At 43.6% G+C, this 20177-nt stretch overlaps 1 protein-coding gene across 1 annotated transcript in view; it reads right to left on the reverse strand.

Annotated features, from left to right (window-relative positions):
• The window catches only part of LOC140714804 (protein kinase C alpha type), a 355866-nt gene that overhangs the window by 156977 nt on the left and 178712 nt on the right, over window positions 1–20177 (reverse strand). Inside the window, exon 4 of the mRNA XM_073026399.1 lies at window positions 429–540. Within this exon, the coding sequence (XP_072882500.1) occupies window positions 429–540 (112 nt within the window). The remainder of the gene's footprint in view (window positions 1–428; window positions 541–20177) is intronic.

The raw sequence follows: 20177 nt of genomic DNA on the forward strand, positions 1-20177 counted from the left end.
ATTCTGCTCTGCCATTCCATCATGGTTGATTTATTTTTCCTCTTAAACTCATTGACTACTACTTTAAATAAACCAAATCACTTGGCCTACACAGCTGTTTGTGGCAATGAATTCCACATATTCACCACCCTCTGGCTAAAGAAATTCCTCCTCATCTCTGTTCTAAAGAAACGCCCTTCTATTCTGAGACACTGTCTTCTGGTCCTAAACTCTCACACTCCACATCCGCTCTAGACCTTTCAATATTCGACAGTTTTCAATAAGATCCCCCTCATTCCTCTAACTCCAGCAAGTGCAGGCCCAGAACCAGAACCAACAAACACTTAGGTTATTTAGATTTTGGTTTTCCCGCCAATGAGCCCCGGCTTTAAATACCACACAACTCAGTTTTCCTCAAGGACTTCTGCAAACATCACTAGAAAACTTACTGTCACATTTCATCCCTTGGTGGATGAGGCCGTATAACAGAGAGCCGCAGTGATCACAGAATGTAGGACTTCCATAAGTGTGGATTTTAAATTTGTGTTTGCTCCTTGGATCCTAGAAAAAAAGCAAAGATAAAGATTTAACATGAGAAAGTCTGCAGATGCTGAAAATCCAGAACAACACACACAAAATGCTGGAGGAACTCAGCAGATCAGACAGCGTCTATGGTCAGAGTAACACACACAAAATGCTGGAGGAACTCAGCAGGTCAGACAGCGTCTATGGTCAGAGTAACACACACAAAATGCTGGAGGAACTCAGCAGATCAGACAGTGTCTATGGTCAGAGTAACACACACAAAATGCTGGAGGAACTCAGCAGGTCAGACAGTGTCTATGGTCAGAGTAACACACACAAAATGCTGGAGGAACTCAGCAGGTCAGACAGTGTCTATGGTCAGAGTAACACACACAAAATGCTGGAGGAACTCAGCAGGTCAGACAGTGTCTATGGTCAGAGTAACACACACAAAATGCTGGAGGAACTCAGCAGGTCAGACAGTGTCTATGGTCAGAGTAACACACACAAAATGCTGGAGGAACTCAGCAGGTCAGACAGTGTCTATGGTCAGAGTAACACACACAAAATGCTGGAGGAACTCAGCAGGTCAGACAGTGTCTATGGTCAGAGTAACACACACAAAATGCTGGAGGAACTCAGCAGGTCGGGCGGCATGTATGGAAATGAATAAATAGTCGATGTTTCAGGCCAACACCCTTCTTCAAGAAGATAGAGATTAGTTTTATCTGTTGCATGCACATCAAAACATACCGTGAAATGTGTTGTTTGCACCAACAACCAACACAGCCCAAAGATTCAATGCTTCTGAATGGAATACATCAAAAAGAGGAACATCTAATAAATAAATGGCACAGGTATCAGGATAATCAGAGATTCCACAAAAACTAAATGCTGAAGTTTTGGAATAAATATCTGTAGGAATGAACAGATCTTCATTAAAAATACCATCTGTCCCCGACCGAGTCAAATCGTTACCTCATTTACATGATCAGTTGGCATGAAACTGTTCAAAATGTAAAATTGCTGGAATTAAATTAAGAACTTATACTGTTATAAAAATAAATTGTTCATTGATGTTGCCACCACAATCCAAGATCACAAAGCAACACACTGTTAGTAGAGAGGTCATGTAATATCATAAGGGATGTGAGCAGAATTGAGCCATTCAGCCCATCGTCCGCTCTGACATTCCAGCATACCTGATTTATGATCCCATTTAACCCATTCTTCTACCCTACAGTGTAGGAGGCAGTAGAGTCAATCTCCAAGACCCAAAAGACACTGTTGACTGCAAACCTTGCCCCTTCCAATTCATGTGCCATTGTATTTTCTGCATATCACTACAAAGTTGTTAACTCTTTGCTGTAATGGCATCACAAATGTCTCAGTGGGAAGCCTTTTCATCCAGACAACCTTCATGTGCTCAAGCCTACTTTTAGTAACTCAAAAATCAAATCCCTGTCCACTGAAAAATAAAAACTGGATCAGAAACAGGCTCTTTGAGCCTGCTCCTCAATTTAATACAATCATGGCTGGTTCTCCAAATGACCAAATTCCTACTCTTTCCCCACAGCCCTTAATGCTTTGTGGGTCTAGAAATCCAGCTCCTACCATGAATATAGTTGCAACAGAACTGTGGTAGTGAATTCCAATGGTTCATCGCCATCTTGAAGACATTTCTTCTCATCTCAGTTCTACAATCTCTTGCCCATTAACCTGAGACTGCGACCTCCCTTTGTAGATACCGCAGTCAGGAGAAACATGCTTTCCACATCAGTTTGCCCTACCTTGACAGAACTTAAGGCCTCTTCTTATTCTTCTAAACTCCTGTGAATCTGTAAATAGTCAACTTAATTTCTCAAATATGGCAGTCCTCCTATTCCACGAATCAGTCTGGTGCTCTCCTATTGGTCTGGATAGGCTCCCTAGTTGGTGCAAATATTCTGGTGGCACAAAAAACTGCAGATGCTGGAATCTGAAGCAAAAAAAAAGATGAGATGCTGGAGAAACTTGGCAGGTAGAGGGAAATGGACAGTCAATATTTCGGGTCAAGGGTGTAAGCTAGAGGGGAGATCCTCACCTTCATCTCCTATCAGGTTCTATCATCTTCAGCTCTTTGCCCTCTCCACCTCTCATTTCCCAGCTTCTGTCACCACTTTCTCTCTCTCTCGTCACCCGTCCTCACCTGGATCCACCTATCACCAGATAGCTCTTGCTCCACTCATTCTCGTCACTCTTTGTTTTACCAGTTACTCCCCTTCTTCACTCCAGAGGATGAGTTGATCCGCAGCATCCACTTGCCTTTTCCCTCCGCAGATGCTGCCTGATTTGCCTAGTACCTCCAAATTTGTTTATCCAAATACACTGTCCAATTGGACTGCATAAAATTCCTATCAAACAGAGTAGTCCTTGTAGATGGCTGTAATGTTTTGTATAATTGGGCAGCACAGAGGTGTAGTGGTTAGCGCCAGCACCAGTGATCAGGGTTCAATTCCCGCCATTGTCTGTAAGGAGTTTGTACGTTCTCCTGGTCACTGTGTGAGTTTCTTCCAAAGGGCTCTGATTTCTTCTCACGTACGGGTAAGTAAGTTGTTGGTGCTGAAAGCATGGCAACACTTGCGGGCTGCCCCCAGCACAATCCTTGGACAGTGTTGGTCGTTAACACAAATGTCACAATTCACTGTGTGCTTGATGTACATGTAATAAATAAAGCTAATAAATCTTTAACTCTTTAATTGTTACATTGTTTATCACATGGTGCACTGTGTTGCTATCATTGCGGTTTAGTATTTGGTGTGTTCTAGAGGAGAATAAACCTTCACTTTGCCCCCCGTGTGATAACCATTGCCTTGGCCGCATCACCTTTCCTGGCTTTGAGTGCAATTTCGCTCCCAACATGTTACAAATAGTTAAAGATGGTCGTTTTGCTTTCAGTAAGACATCTACAGGTTTTTATCTTTGATCTATGTCTGATCAGGCTGAAAGCAGAGACTGGCTACTGCTGAGTTAGTTTCCTGGCCAACAGCTCAACAGCAAGTTAAAAGGGGAAATCACATGTAATTATGTTTCCGATTTCCTTAAAAAGGACAACACTATCCTGAGGCTTATGCTGAGATGCTGGGGCTTTAAATCAGTTAATGGCCATGCACTAACACCACAATTTCTACAAATCACATTAAGCTCTATCACATAACCCATGAGTGTCTTAAACAGCATCAAATGTGCTCCAGATTGTGATAAAGCTGTGCGAAAAAAGTAATTGGGCCCTGCTTTGGAGTTGTGCTTTGTCTTACATACCTTTTACCCTGTCACTGAGTTGCCATGGTTACAACCTGTTATTGATAAAAAAAACTTGAGCTGTCAGTGTGTTAATTCCCTCATTATTCTGCTGGTGCGATGGCAAATTAAATGAAAATATTAACATAACAATACAGTCTAAAATTCCAGTTCTTGCACCTGAAGCTGTGAATTTTGAAGATTTACAGATTTGCTTTTGGAACAGAGGCCAAAGTGATTTACTGTCTCTGCTTGCTCCTTATTTTCTTCCGCATTTAGGGTTCCATTATTTTCTCTGTGATGTCACGATGAAAGTCTAACAGGCGAGACTGTTTACTGAGCAGCAAAAAAACTCTGGGCAATTCTCCCATCTTTCTCATCCTATTCTGGGGTTTAAAGAGTTCCTATAACCCTGTCCCCCACGGAGTGATGATTAAAATGTTTTTGGAAGTAGCACACAAGCCCTACAAATTTGTAAGGTTACAATCTGTCTCTTCAAAGTCCATGATGTGACTGATCTGTCACAAATCCACTATCGCAATAATCACTGAAATTTTCCAATCTTGGCCCAGGGTTGGAATGAGGCCGATAGGGGAAGCTTCCGCCCACCTGAGAGTGGGATTCAAGGATTCCCCGTTCCTGGGGTTCTGCAGGAGATCAGAATGGCTAAGAATAGAAGAATCTGCCCACCTAATGTGCACTGACCCATAAGCTCCCCTGTCCACGAGCAGTTCTAGACAGACTGTTCAGCCGTTTGAATCTTCCTTACTGTGTGTTTCTCAACTCTTTCCCAAAGAAAATTTATCAAGCACTTTTTTAAAAAAAAGTAAATTAATCCTCTGATCTTTCAGTATTTGGCAAGAGTGGTCCAGATTTTTACCATGTTTTCCACAGGGCGCATCAGAGGATACTGGGACTGAACTCTGAGGTGTAACCACTATGCTACCGTGGAACTAGTCATCTGATCCCACACCTAAATGGTCTGGCTCTACTCTTAAGACGATCACGATACTGGACAGGAAGTTCTGAGTGGTCTGCAAAACCAGCAAGAGGTCTTTCCTTTTCTACACATCCATTTCTTGTGGAAAGTCTTCTCAGAGCAGTTGAGAGTGAGAGGATTAGATATGGGAAATGGTTGAGATAAAAATGGCGACAGGAAAGCAGGAGTTACGGCTGATCTGAAGGACGGAGCAAGATGAGGGATGTTCTTTGCTCAGAGCAAGATGATCTAGGAACTGCCTGCAGCAGTATACAAGAGGAGGTAGCGAGAAGTGATACAATCCAGCGGTATGATTTATCACACAATAACCTGTCAAATAGTGTGATGACCTGTGAGAAGGAGCCTTACACAATCCCATCGCCCTGGTCATATTCGCCATGGCAACAGTCTTGACACACACACCTATCAGAACAACTACATGACACATCAGTGGAGCTGCTGATGGTATCAAACTAGCATAAACTAAACGAGGACATATTGCCATGGTAACACCTCGATCTTTTCTCATGATTGTAAACCAAGACCCTGCCAGTGGAAGACAGTATAACAATCAGTGTATCGCCCACGTTACATTTGGAAGACTGAGTACGGAAGGGCCACAAACTCAGCTGTGGGACAAATGGCCAATCAACAGCAAAAACAATGACATGTTTTATCCAAGAATGTTGCAAAAGGCCTGAAATTTAACCAGCCCTGCCTAGCGCTGTGCACCTGAAAATCCTTCCAGAACCTTGCCACCTCTCCTCCCTTCAGACCCTCTTAAAGGCTCTCCCTAATCAATGTACCGATCACTTTGCCTGTCAACCACTGTTCCAGGTCAGCTTTTGATGTTTTGTGACACTCACAGTCAATGTTCCCTCCAATTTTTAGTAGTCAGTGTGCACAAAAATCTTATGTTGTGCAAATTTTTTTCCTGTGACAGAAGTATGTGCGCACTGAATGCACACATGGCATAGTTTATGTAGGTTTACAAAATATTTGACATAAAACTGCACAGAATAACAACAAAATAACAAACATATTTAAGTCACTCAGTTATTTTTTCTCTCTCTAGTGTTACGTACCCCGTAACTGGGTCACTTACCAGCAAAGATAGAGAGGTCCGTTGAAGACTGATGGTACTATTTTTAACAGTATTTATTGATAAAAATACACAAAAATAATATCAATGCAAACATACAGATAATATACGTTGTCAATACTAAATCTAAAAGCGCGGGTATAATAATAATCAATAAGAAATAGCTCTACCGTTGTCTAGGGGATAATGTATTGTCCGATGGAAATATAAAAGTCACTCAAGTTCATTCAAGCTGCAGCTTTTGGTTGCAGAGAGAGACGGAGTTTAGAACTTGCCCGTTTTCCTTTCTATGATGTCGATCCTTCGAAATGTCGTCGGTGTCCTTTTCCTTTTTAGCTAAGCTGTCTTCCGTGGTCAGTCCCACCAATTCCGAGGCAAATGGAAAAGGACGCACGTGGGCTTTCCACCGGCTGTCGCTATTAAACGCTGTCACGGGATTTCTAGCGTTTCTCCTGGTGCGTCTGAAAGGGGTTGTTCCCCAGACCCTCTTTTATCCTTACTCACGGGGTCTCAGATGTCAATCAGGTTGGGAGGATGCCATCCCCCAACCAGCCCACATTGCTCATTCCTTGAGGACGTCGATGAATAGCACAGTGCTCAATACACAATTCCGTCTCCAAGAGACAATGGCCGTTTCCCGTGGCTTTGTATCGTTGAGGGGCCAGGACATTCCAAACCCCCTGTGGATTCTGCGTCTCTCTCTCTCTCATTTCCTGGGTCTCCTGACCTGAATTAATAGCGATCTTGCGATTCTCAAAAAGGAGGGGGCTACTTTATACCCTTCGGCCCCTCAGAGTTGGGGCACAGGCATAACACTAGTCTTTGGCATTTACCCATTCTTTGTAAACTCTATCTAGATTAATAGAACTTCCATCCAATAGAACTTTGTCCTGACAAAGGGTCTCAGCCCGAAACGTCGACTGTACTTCTCCCTATAGATTCTGCCTGGCCTGCTGTGTTCCACCAGCATTTTGTGTGTGTTGCTTGAATTTCCAGCATCTGCAGATTTCCTTGTGTTTCCATCCAATTGATAGCTTCTGATTCTCATTAACATATCCAAATGACATTCACCTAAACGGTTTCTCAGCTTGTTTTTGAGTTGATTCATTAGGCTAAAACCTTGCTCACAGTCCGCACTAGAGGCAAGAAAGGTTCCCCCAATGTCTACCAACTGTGCAAGGTCACAAAGCTGTTCATTTTGAAGTACAAATCAGATTCAGTTTATTGTCATTTAGAAACCACAAATGCAATGCAGTTAAAAAATGAGACAACGTTCCCCCAGAATGATATCATAAAAGCATATGACAAAAAAGACTACACCAGAAAATCCACGTAACGTTTGGCAATCCCCAATCCAGAGTCCGGAGAGGCTGCTGCATATTAATATTGCGCTACTGTCTAGCGGGTTCCCCGGAAAGGAGCTCCAAATCCACCAGACAAAAACAAGACCAAAAACTAAAGCTACAAGACCTGCACAAAACCACATAATTACAACATATAGTTACAACAGTGCAAACAATCGCATAATCGATTAAAAAAAACAGACTGTGGGCACAGTAAAAATAGTCCAAGATGTTAAAGGACTGTAAGTTCAAAAGAAATCACCACAGTTTCCACAAGTCCCCAGGGTCCCGACAGACTCGCCATCCCACGCCGGTGGCAGAAGGGAGTACCCCCGCTATGGACTTCCAAGGCGCCACCTGACTCAGCCTCGCAGACGCAGCACACAATGGAAGCTCCGTCGAAACCAGCCTCGCAGACGCAGCACACACCGAAAGCGACCTGAGTCCGTCGAAAGGACTTCGAGTCCGTCAAACCTCCGAGCCGACGACCATCTTCTCCGGCACAGCTTCTCCGAGCACCATCCTCTGCCGAGCGTATTAAGACGCCTCCACCAACGGCCATCGGCAACTCGACCCCGAGGACTGGGGGCCTGTTCTTCCCAAATGCCACCATTTGAGCAAAGTTTGAAATCAGTTTGGATTTAATTTTTTCTTGCACGGAAAATTTGAAATCATTAAACTGTCTAACTATTACAGTATTTTCAGCTAGAAAATCATGACTTTGATCTCCTCTGGGTTTAATCGTTTTCGATCTTGCTCATCCGCACTCAAACGTAACATGCATAGCACTCCTGTAATGGGTAATGACGGGTTCTGTTGCCTGAGCTTTTGTACACTGTCCAAATGCGATTTCCTTGCCAAATGACAGTTCAAAAAGTTTCCAAATATCATCCCACTTCTTTCCACTAGCAAATTCTCCAGCAACTTCCGCACCACGACAATACAAACAAATAACTCCAGTTTCCAAATCATACATAAATATTTCTCGTAGCTGAACGTTCATGACCTCATGAGCTTTCAGCGTAGCAGTTTCTTCTATTTTGTTAAGCCATTCAACTTTAAACAAATTTGCAGTTCTTTTGCGCTTCACGCCCTTCGCTTCTTTTGAATTCGACATAGTGAATCAATACTTTTTTCAATAAAAATTTAGTAAGCTATCTACAGGATTTGAAATAGATCTTTGTAAACTTTACGATATGAACCCTGTCCGCCAAAGATGGCCGCTGCCGAGATGCAGCTGTACAAACCAGAACAGGAAAGGTGAGGTGACGTAAATTAGTGACGTACATTGTGGTACCTGTATTTGAAAAACTGACTAACTAGTTAACAGAAACATTTAGCTAAAAGATTATTTTCAATAAGTATAATTATTAATTACTACATTATTTTAGGTAACTAACCTTTTGTGCGCACATTAATTACCTTTGTGCACTGGTTGAAAAATGTGTCTGTGTGCACATGTGCACACAGCTTAGACGGAACATAGCTCACAGTATGATGTAAAAGTTACCATTGTTAATAGTTTGGGTCAGAATTCAGGGAAGCTTGAATGAGAGTTTGAAAACAGCTGTAGTTCTGCAATTCTGTGCTCTAGAACTAACTGTGCCCTGGGGACAGGTTTTACAGTAGTGTCACTGAGTGATACCCACCGAACAACATGGAAAATTCCAATACACGTCTAGTTTATAAAAAGCAGGGCAAATCTAACCCCGCTATTTATGGCTGAATCAGTGTTCAGTCTACTCTCAATACTCAGGGAAACTTTTCACCCGAGACTTGCCTACCAATGCCAAGTTTGAGTTCCAGCGCTGTGCTCTGGAGATGAGCTGAGAGTGACATCTGTCTGAACACGGCTTAAAGCGCCCAGATAGTAAGGATCAACTTTATTCACCATATGCATATATGTGTATTAAGAATTGAGGCATGACATGCAACAAAAAAACATTTAACAATGATCGAGAATAAAGGATTATATAAAGGACAGATATGGAATAAAATGTGCATAAATACATAAATACCAACATGTATCTACAATGTAAACAGCGTTATAAATGTGGGTTAAAGTGTTTAGCGTGCAGTGCAGTGGCAGGGGTATTAGACGGAGTGGGGGGGGCTAACTGGAATGGTTATCAGATTAACTGCTTGGGGGAAGAATTTTTAAGGAGGCGTTAGATTTTTGTTTCAATAGATATAGTGCTTTACAGAAGAGAGCTTTTGGTAAAAGGCGGTTTGCAGGGTGGGTAGCGTCTGCAATGATTTTTCCTGCTTGCTTCTTTGTCGTGGACAAATACAGGTCCTGCAGTGGTAGCAGACTGTACCCAATGACCTTTTCTGCTGACTTGACAGTTCGCTGTAGTTTTCATATTTTGTGAGAGAATGCTGCATCAAACCAGACAGTCATGGCTGATGTGATGTGACAACCCTCAAGCGAATGGGGAAACATAGCGATGTTTGGAGTCAGTCCTGGGACATCACACCAGGATTTCTTCGGAGTCATGTGCTTCACTTAAATATCTCCCTTCCATCACTAAGTCAGGAGCGAGGATGTCTGCTGATGACTGAACAATGTTGAGTTCTACACACGACCGTCTGGCAAATGAAACTGTGCACACTTAAATGCAGCAAGATTTTTGCAACATTAAGCTATTAGGCGCATTTTTAGCACAGTGGCCCGTGTAACGCTATTACAGCACCAGTGACCCAGGTCAATTCTGCAGCTGTCTGGAAAGAGTTTGTATGCTCTCCCCGAGACTGCATGGATTTCCTCTGGGTGCCTCGGTTTCCTCCAACGTTCCAAAGATGTACAAGTTAGTAGATTAATTGGTCACACGGGAGTAAGTGGACAGCATGAGCTCACTGGGCCAGAAGGGCCTGTTACTACACTGCATCTCTTAGTAAATGACTAACTAAATAAAAATTAACTCATAAATGGCAAGGAACATCTATTTGCAAAGGTGCCTGATTCTGACTGTCTCCACGAGGCAATCCAATTACCTACCCTTGATGTTCAAAAGCTGAACATCCATCAACATCAGAAAATGCTGGGAAAACTCAAGTCAGGCAGCAACTATAGAGTTTCTTAAAATTCGATATTGAGTTGAGAAAGCTACAGCACATGCTCAGACGGTAGGAAAGTTGCTCTTCCTGAAGTTTTCATTGGGTCTCATTAGAATAGGACTGCAGGCCACAGATAGGCCAGTTGAATTAGGACAATTTTAGTTAACTTCCTTTCTGTTTCTAAAGTAACTGGCCAGTTTTGCTGTAGGTTATCTGTAATACCGACTCAGTTTTCCTCTTTCCATTGACACAGCCTGAGCTACAGGCCATTTCCTCCCTCTCTGCCTGCACTTGTCATTATGATGCACATTTCTCTTAAATCTTCCTCATGTGCACTGCTGAAGAACTTAAAAGATCAAAGCCTCCACAGCTAAATACGACCAAGTGGCAGTAGGTTGTCATGGAACAACATGTGGTGTTCAAGCCCAGAGCAAGTCCTGTCCAAAGAAAAGCCAAGGGAACGTTTGACAAGTGGTTAACATGGTCTTCCCGACTGTCAAACTGGTATAGTCTTTCTGTGCTCCTGAGTGTCTCTGGCACCATCAAGCAGGGAGGTTTATTTATTGATTGATTGAGGTATAGCCCCTCAACATGGACTCCCCAGCAATCCCCCAATTTAATCCTAGCCTAATCACAGGACAAATTACAATGACCAATTAACCTACCAACCAGGATATCTTTGGACTGTGAGAGGAAACCAGAGTACCCAGAGGAAACCCACAGTGTCAGGGGGAGAACATATGAACTCCTTACAGGCAGCAGTGGGAATTGAACCCAGGTTAATGGTACTGTAAAGTGTTGTGCTAACCACTACGATATCATGCCAGCCCTTTTTATAGAAATTAAGTACTGCTGCCTGGGTTACAACATTCTACCTCAATACTGTAGCCAGAGTCAGATACTCAGTCATTCTAGAGTTTACTTCTGTAAATGGAGAAATCATTTGAAGATGTTCTCAAGTTTTTAAGGTGTTATCAGTTGATCCTTTCCTGAGGAAGTCCCAAAATCTACATCTGCACCAGAACAAAAGCTGCTCTTCATAGGGCCAATGATGCTCCCTTTTCCCGGTCACAAAGCTGCTCCGATTTGGTTAAAGTTCTCTACTGTATGCCCATGACATTCAAAAGTATTCACAAACTACTAAATATCAAAGTTACTTAAATTGCTTTAAAATCTAAATTTTAAATAGAAGATTTAAAAGAACAGATTAGCTTTATTTCTCACATTACAGTGAAATATAACATTGATTTAATAACCAACACAGTCCGAGGATGTGCTGGGGGCAGCCCACAGGTGTCACCATGATTCCGGCACCAACACAGCATGCCCACAGCTTACTAACCCTAACCCGCACGTCTTTGGAACGTGGGAGGAAACTGGAGCACCTGGAGGAAACCCACAGTCATGGGGAGAACATACACATTCCTTACAGACAGCAGCAGAAAATGAACCCGGATAGCTGGTGCTGTAAAGAGTTACTACAACTACTACCTTGCTATTTTACCATGCAAAAATGCATTTAAAAACTCACCAGTTTAACAAAAACACCTAAACAAATAAACGGTTAAAGTGTTACAGATTCTTTCCATCTTCTTATATGTTGAAATGGCTGGATCCTGTACACGGTCACGCTTGGTGCAGAATCCAAAAACAAAAGATCTCCAGTGTAAATGCTGTGGAATTTCAACAAGTCTGTGCTCTATTGCCATGCAGTGTCAAGCAGTGGAGCACTGGCACAGAATCATCAGCAAACGTGAGCCAACAAGGAACTCCCTCAACTGGTACCTGTCAGGGTGAATGGAGACATCTTCCTGTGCACCTTTCCCGGCAAGATTTAGCCCACCGTATTTCTCACTGCTGTGTTCACTCATCTGAGTGTTACATTAGTCATTTATAATTAGGGGCTGCTGGAAGGAAAGTGTTTAATTTATGTATTATTGAATGTTCTTACACTGAACGTCAGTAAATCGCATTGCTCGCTGTATGGAGTTACAGACAGAATAATGACATCGGGTTTCTTTTCCTGGTGTCCCTCTGATTGGTTCACAGCCACCATCTTTTTATTCCTGATGACGTAATTAACTGAATTTCAGTTCACAGTCTACCTGGGTGGGGTTTTTTTAAATTTACATCTTGGGTTCTGATCATTGCCAAATTCTTAATTACTTAGGAATTTATTACCTATTCCTAACTGCTTGAGAAGTAGTGCAAGCTGGTTTTTGAATAGTTGGAGTCTCAGTGAAGGTACTCTTTTTGAAATGAACATAGAACACTACAGAAGAGAACAGGTCTATGATCTTGTACTAGCCTTTAACCTACTATAAGATCAAGAGATTCAGCAACTGCATGTCGTGTTTATGATTTGCTGCTCCACTGCAAAGTGTATTTGAGGTATGCCTGAAGAAAATTAAATCTTCTCTTTGATAGTTCAGTGATGCCTCCTCTATGATCTCTGCCGTCCTCCAACTCTTCACCCATGTGATCACCCAGACTCACTACCACAGCCACATATCCTTCCTGGGAAAATGTCTTTGCCTCCAGCTTGTTCCATATGGCCATCACCTCCATTTTCAGGCCTCCCCGTATGAACCCAACAAGGATCACAGATACCGCATTCGATTGACTGCTTCTATCACCATTTCACCCTCCAAATTCTATGTGCCTCCCTCTCCACTATGTGGAGATACTCGTGGGACCTGTTTCAGTCTCTGCCACAGCTCCAGGCCTCTCTCTCTCTTCCAACTGCCATTGACTTCCCTGAAATTTCGTCCTCCACCAATTCTACGATTTCTACCTTCAGTTCTTCACCTGCCTTATGTTGAGGAAGGACTGGAAGATTGCCTGTCTCTAGACCACAGATTCTACCATCACCAACTCTGACTTCAACAACCCCGGGTGACCCCAGAACACAGGTCCCACCGTCCCTAACTCTGGTTCCAATGACCGGGTCTCTCAGGCCCTCCATCACCTCTTGGGCCCTTGGAGTCTCCATCTTCCTCCCACCCTACCTTCCCTGAATGCTCCAAGCCTCTCCCCTCCTCTGTCACCACCAACTCTGCTCCCCCCTCTGATCCTGGCTCTAACCCTTCCCATGTCTTCACCTTTCCCCACCCCGCACCAATACCACCTTCTCCCATCTCCAACCCTTCTCCTCTTTGCGGACGCCCCGCTCTAGATCTCTGCCTGCTCAGGATTTTCTCATCTCTAATTGTAATGTAACATCAACCGACTTCACTTCAGCACTCCTCTTTCTTCCTGAAACCCTATCCCCTCTGAATGCACGGCCCTCCACTTTCACCACACCAAACTTACTGTCAAACCAGCAGAAAAGACGGATGCTGTAGTAGTCTGGCGGACTGGCCTTTACCTTGCTGAGGCCAGGTAGCAACTCTCAGATACTTCTTACTTACCCCTTGAAAAGAACCCAACTCTGGACTATCAGGCCACTGTCTCCCCTGGCATCACCAATCTCATCAACTCTGGAGAATTCACTACCACCAAGCTCATTAGTTCCCTGACCCCACACTGCTCATTTCTACCTCCTACCCAAGATCCACAAACCTGACTGTCTGGGTAGGCTCATTGTCTTTGCCTGTTCCTGCCCCACTGAACTAGTGTTCTCATACCTCAACTCCATTCAACCCCCCCTGGTTCAGTTCTTTCCCACCTATAACCACAACACATTACATGTTCTCAATCTCCTAAACAACTTTCAATTCCCTGCCCCTGACTGCCATATATTCACCCTGAAGTCCAGTCCCTAAAAACTTCTCAAGAAGGCTGTAAATCTCTTCACTTCTTTCTCAACAGAAGACCCAACCAGTTCCCCTCCACCACCACCCTCCCCCGTCTAACAGAACTGGTCTTCACCCTCAACAATTTCTCTTCAGCTCTTCTCTCTTTCTCCAAACCCGCACAGGCCCCAGCTATGCCTGCCTTTCCATTGATGCTGCCAGACCTGCTGAGTTCTCCCAGCATTTTCTGTGTTGCACAAGATCAAGTTAATGCTTCCTTCCCACAACAGCTCTCTATTTTCCTTCCATCCATTTGCCTATCTAAGAGTCTTCTTAAATGTCCCTAATGCATCTACCTCTACCCCTACCCCTGGTGTTGTGTTCCACACACCCACCATCTGTATAAAAAAAAACTAACTCTGACATCCACCCCCCCCCATACTTGCTTCCAATCAGCTTGAAATTATGCCCCCTCATATTAGCCATTTCCACCCTGGGAAAAAGTCTCTAGATATCCACTCTTGCCTCTATTATCTTGTACACCTGTATAGTCACCTCCCACCTTCCTTCACTCCAAACAGAAAAGCCCTAGTTTGCTCAACCTTTCCTCATAGGTTAGGAAGTTCCAGGATTTTAACCAGCTGTGATGAAGGACTGGTGATATTTGAATTCATTAACCTAATTCTCTTCTTTACTGGTCCAGCAACGTTACCACTTCACCAACATACTCTTGTCCCATCCATTTCTGTTCTACACAATGCTCTTCACTGTTTAAGTAGTCATTTCACACCTCATTGTCACAGATTGCTGAAGTGTCAGAACAGTTATTACTCGCACAAGCTTCCTGGGCCAGTCACTTCTAATGTCTGCACTAACCATATCTGATAGATGCTGCTCCCTCCTGAGTTTCACCCTGAGGTCACTGCATCCAAGTTTAAATGTTCAAAGTAATGTTTATGAACTGCTAACTGTGTACATGCTTTCAAGACAGATTGATAGATTTTCAATGACAGAGATGGAGTTTAAGGAACAGATTAGTCAAAAACTAGTTCAATGCGATGCAGCAGACTGCAAAAACTGACTGCCCTCCTTGCACTGGATCTCATCTTAATATGTCTCCCGTGCCAATCAAGTGACTGGGATCGATTGCCTTGAGGGTCATTTCACAGTTGGACACCCTGTGTGGTGAACACAAAGAATTGCACTTACAAAGTGCAGCTCTTTGTGTTATACAGGGAGCTTTGCAGCTTGTGTGATGAGTTAGATCTAACAAACGGTATAAGGGAGCTCTCATTGACAGTCTGAGAGTGGGGTGGGGGTGGGGTGAGAGACTGCAGCAGTAATAGTGTCATGATGCCTTCACATTTAAATTGCTTCCCCCCCCCCTCACCCCATCACACTAGCCTCAGCTTCTACAGCAAGAGTTCCCAACGTTTTTTATGCCATGGACCCCTACCATTAACCAAGGGATCCGTGGATCCCAGGTTGGGAACCTCTGTTCAATAGCCACTGGCCACAAAGCAGCAGGGTCAATGATCTGAGGCTAACTGTCCTTCAGCACCTCCACTATTGTGATAGATAGGCTCGAGATTGCAGAACTTCCATCAATTTATGCACAGCACTTTTCCATACTCCAAGTTCCTACCTAGCTGCTCCTGTACTAAAAATCTGCATGATAGAACATGCTTAAAGCATTGGCCAGACCGCATTTGGAGTACTATGAACTGATTTGGGCTTCATATCTAAGAAAGGATGTGCTGGCGTTGAAGAGGATATAGTGAAGTTTCACAAGAGTGATTCTGGGAATGAAAGGGTTAACACATGAAGACCATTTGTACTTGTTGAAATTTAGAACAATGAGAGGGCTAGAATATAAAAGCAAGGATGTAATTCTGAGGCTTTGTAAGGTACTGCCGAGGCCTCACTTGGGAGTACTGTGAACAGTTTTGGGCCTGAACTTCATTTAAGAAAAGATGTGCTGACGTTGGAGAGGGTTCAGAGAAAGTTCACGAGAATGATTTCAGGAATGAAAGGTTGAGGTGCACATGATAAGCAATTGACGCCTCTGGTCCTTTACTCGCTAGAATTCAGAAAAATTTGAGGGGAATCTCATTGAAACCTATCAAATGTTGAAAGGCCTAAATAGAGTGGATGTGGAGAGGATGTTTCCTAGGACCAGAAGATACATACTTAGAACAGAGGGACATCCATTTAGAACGGAGGTGAGGAGGAATTTCTTTAGCCAGAAGGTGGTGAACCTGTAGAATTCTTTGCTACAGGTAGATGTGGAGGCGGAGGTTGATAGACTCTTAATTAGTTGGGGTGTGATAGGTTAATGTGAAAAGGCAGGAGAATGGGTTTGAAAGTGAATGGATCGGCCATGATAAAATGGCGGAGCAGACTCCATGATCCAAATAGGCTAATTCTATTCCCTATGTCTTATGGTCTTAAAATCTTGTCACATTGTGGCTTCTAGGATTTGTTGGATTTGATCCAAACTGAGTTCACTGTGTGAGCTTAGATGGCTGGGTTTGTCTCACGTTCACTTGTACACACCTCACTGGCTGGGGCAGCAGAGGTCCTATATCGTCTATTTTTTCCAGTGCCTCGAGGTTTCTGAGCCGACCAAAACCTGAGCTGACAATGAATGTACGATGTGTCATTCCGAACTAAGCTTCAAATTTGCATGGTCAGTGGCTTCATGTGTAGAGACTCCAAGAGTGTGATCAGTCCTGGGATTCAGTCTACCAACCATTACAGCGGGATCTGGAGACGTGGAAAAGTAAACGAACATTGAAGAAACACTGCTGGTGGAATTACTGCTCATTCCCATGCTCTGGATCGTTTCACATGATCACACAATCCACAGATGGACAGGAGATAGTTTATAAGTCGTTGTGAACCAACGTCATTGCTGTAGCTTACACTGTGGATTTCTGTAAAGACTCAAACTATTAAGCTGCAGCTCATATCAAACTGCCAAACTCCAGAAGTTTCATCAGTGAGATGGAATTGTCCTGCAGGTGTGATTTGGGGTCAGTGTTGGGCCCCACATTCAGCCTCAGAACACTAGATAGTAAGGAACAAACACAAAATACTGGAGGAACTCAGCAAGTGAAGCAGCATCTATGGACTATCCTGATGAAGGGTCTTAGCCTGAAACATTGACTCTTTATTCCCCTCCATAGATGTTGCCTGACTTGCTGAGTTCCTCCAGTATTTTGTCTGTGTTGCTAGAAACTGATGGGAGAGATTCATCAACTAAGACCTCTGTTCCTCAAGAGTCCTGACCCCCTCACAGTCAAAGAACGTGTAGAACTTTAGTGAGGAGATGACTGGCTTGTGACTCGCCTGTTGTTAAATAGTCAAGAGGTAGACAATGTCTAGCCTCCTTACACATGGCCTGAAGTATCAAGTGCAGCTAAGTGTAGCTGTAATCATGAGAACAATTTCATGAAGGCCTTCACATCAGAAGCCAAAAGGCAGAAAATATAACTGATGTTGATTAGTCAGACTTGAACTTGCGGAGTCCATCAGGTTAGGAATCTTCTGAAGGAACTAGTACTCAAGTAAGGGACAGAGACTTGAGGAAACTGGCAGAACAGACTGAAAGAGATTGGGTGTTGGGAATGGAATTCAGCCCAAGAGGATGATGGAGTGTATTTTTAAGGGTGACAGAAGTACTGTTGAGAAGTCAGGAAAAGGAATTAGTTTGGATTGCTCTTCATTTAGTCAGCGTGGGCAAGGAGGGCCATGCGGCTTCGTTTGATGCCATCTCTTTTGCTAATTCTGAGTAGGCCATTCAGCCCATTGAGGACTGATCACAGCCGACTGCACCTTGGATCCTCTTACTACTGAGATCATAGAAAGTTCTATCAATTTCAGCTTTTACACTTCCAATTAAACTCCGGCCTCAACAGATTTTTGCTCCCCTCTTTGTGAACCTCCTGCTATCACTCCAGAATAAGGTAATCTTTCTTTCTTCTGTGATCTCATGCCAGAAGTTAGAGAGTTCAAGTGTTATCAGTGGGTCAGTAACAACTCTACATGTGGATTAGAGACTCAGCAATAGGCATTTTACTTCTTTCTTATTTGGTGGTGGTATGTGGATGTAGTTGGAAAAGGGAATAAAGAGTCAACATTTCATGCCAATACTCCTCATCAGGATAGTTCACAGATGCTGCTTGATTGATCGAGTTCCTTCAATACTTTGTTCCCTCCTATCTAGAGTTTCACCCAAACCAGCATTTCACAGGGCAGGGAAGAGTCAGCCACGTTGATAAGTCTTTAGTCAGACTGGTTACATTTCCTTCTGTGAAGAGTATTAATGAATGACAGGGATAATGACGGCAACCTGGTGGTTTCATGTTCATCATTACAAAATTGCTTTTCTTTCAGATTTATTTAAATTTACCATGGAAGGAATCAGGTCTGGATGGTGTCCCTGGCCATATTGTTAGATCCTGTGCAGATCAGTTGGCAGGGATATTTGCAGACATTTTTAATGTCTCCCTGCTTCAGCTGCAATTCTTTCATGTTTTAAGAAGACCACAGTCATCTCAGTACCCAAGAAAAACAAGATAATGCGCCTTAATGACTACCGCCCAGTGATTCTAACATCCACTATCATGAAGTGCTTTGAGAGGCTGGTCATGGCACGCACTAACTCCAGCTTTTCCGACAACTGGGATCCACTGCAACATGCATACTGCAGAAACAGTCTACTGTGGATGCCATCTCCCTGGCCCTAAACCCATCCCTGGAACATCTGGATGGTAAAGATAACAACTATTTAGTAACTAGATAGTGGTTATCCAGACTGCAACTGGATACTACCACTGGATTGCTAGTCCCCATTCCCCTCCCCACACCTTTTTATTCTGGTGTCTTCCCCCTCCCTTTCCAGACCTGAAGAAGGGTCTTGACCCAAAACGTCAACTGTTTATTCCTTTCCATAAAAGCTGCCTGGCCTGCGGGGCTCCCCCAGCATTTTGTGTTTATTGGCAAAGATAACTGCATCAGACTATTGTTTATTTACTGCAGATCCGCCTTGAATACCATTATTCCAAGTAAACATCGCCAAACTCTGGATCCTGGGAGTCAACGTCTCCGTCTGCAACTGGATCATTGACTTTCTGACCAACAGCCCGCAATCAGTAAGGATACACAGCAACACCACCGCCATGGTTATTTTGAACGCTGTCCCTCCACAAGGTTGCATTCTCAGTCCCCTGCTCTACTCCTTATTGTGATTTTTAGTATATTTGAAGTATTTCACTGCACTGCTGTGAAAAACAACAAGTTCACGACACGTCAGCAATAATAAAACCGATTCTGATGAGTTTATCATGGGCTGCCTGTTCGTGCACTGTACTGTTCTATTATTTGCAGATTGTTATTATTAGGGGTCTGCTGATTATCAGTCAAACATGTTTGGACAAGGTGTTGGACCCTTGCCTTGGTTTAATAACAGTACAAAAGTCATTTACTGTTTAACAACTGGTCTTTTGTAATGTGCCTGTGAATTATTTAAAACTAATGAACCAGCAACCAACACTACTGAATAATTCAGAGCAGAAAGAGTGCAAGTACCTGACTCCTTCACTGCCTGTCACTTCAGTGTCTGACAGTATTAGCTCGCAATCTGACAGCCGTTACTCCTCACCACTCTGGAATCCTCTCCCTGAATCAGGGACACCTGTTATCTCTCCACTCCCCAAAGAGAAACGACAGCTCGCAAACTGTGCCGCTGTTCACCTCCGCAAATTCCCTGCCCGCACCCTCCTGCTCACCTGCTTCACCAACAGTGAAGTGCCAGTCCACAACCTGGGCTCAGGACCCACAACCCAGACACAGCACGCACAACCCCTGTGGCTCACACTTACCCTTATGCAAAGGCAGAGTGCTGGAAAGTTCCACACCCTGCTGAGATCTGGCAAAACAGAGCAGGCCCTCAGCAGCAAGAGTGCCTCAGAATCAAGAGAAAATCTGCAGAGGCTAGAAATCCAAGCAACACACACAAAATACTAGAGGAACTAGACAGGTCAGGCAGCAATGGAAAAGAGTACAGTCGACGTTTCGGACTGAAACCCTTCCGCAGGACGGAATGCTCTGATAATCTTCGACAGCACAAGCCCTGTCCACTTCAGCTGAGGTGTCGTTTACATGTCACCATTCAG

Source organism: Hemitrygon akajei, chromosome 22 (assembly GCF_048418815.1).
Source record: "Hemitrygon akajei chromosome 22, sHemAka1.3, whole genome shotgun sequence".
NCBI classification, from domain to species: domain Eukaryota; kingdom Metazoa; phylum Chordata; class Chondrichthyes; order Myliobatiformes; family Dasyatidae; genus Hemitrygon; species Hemitrygon akajei.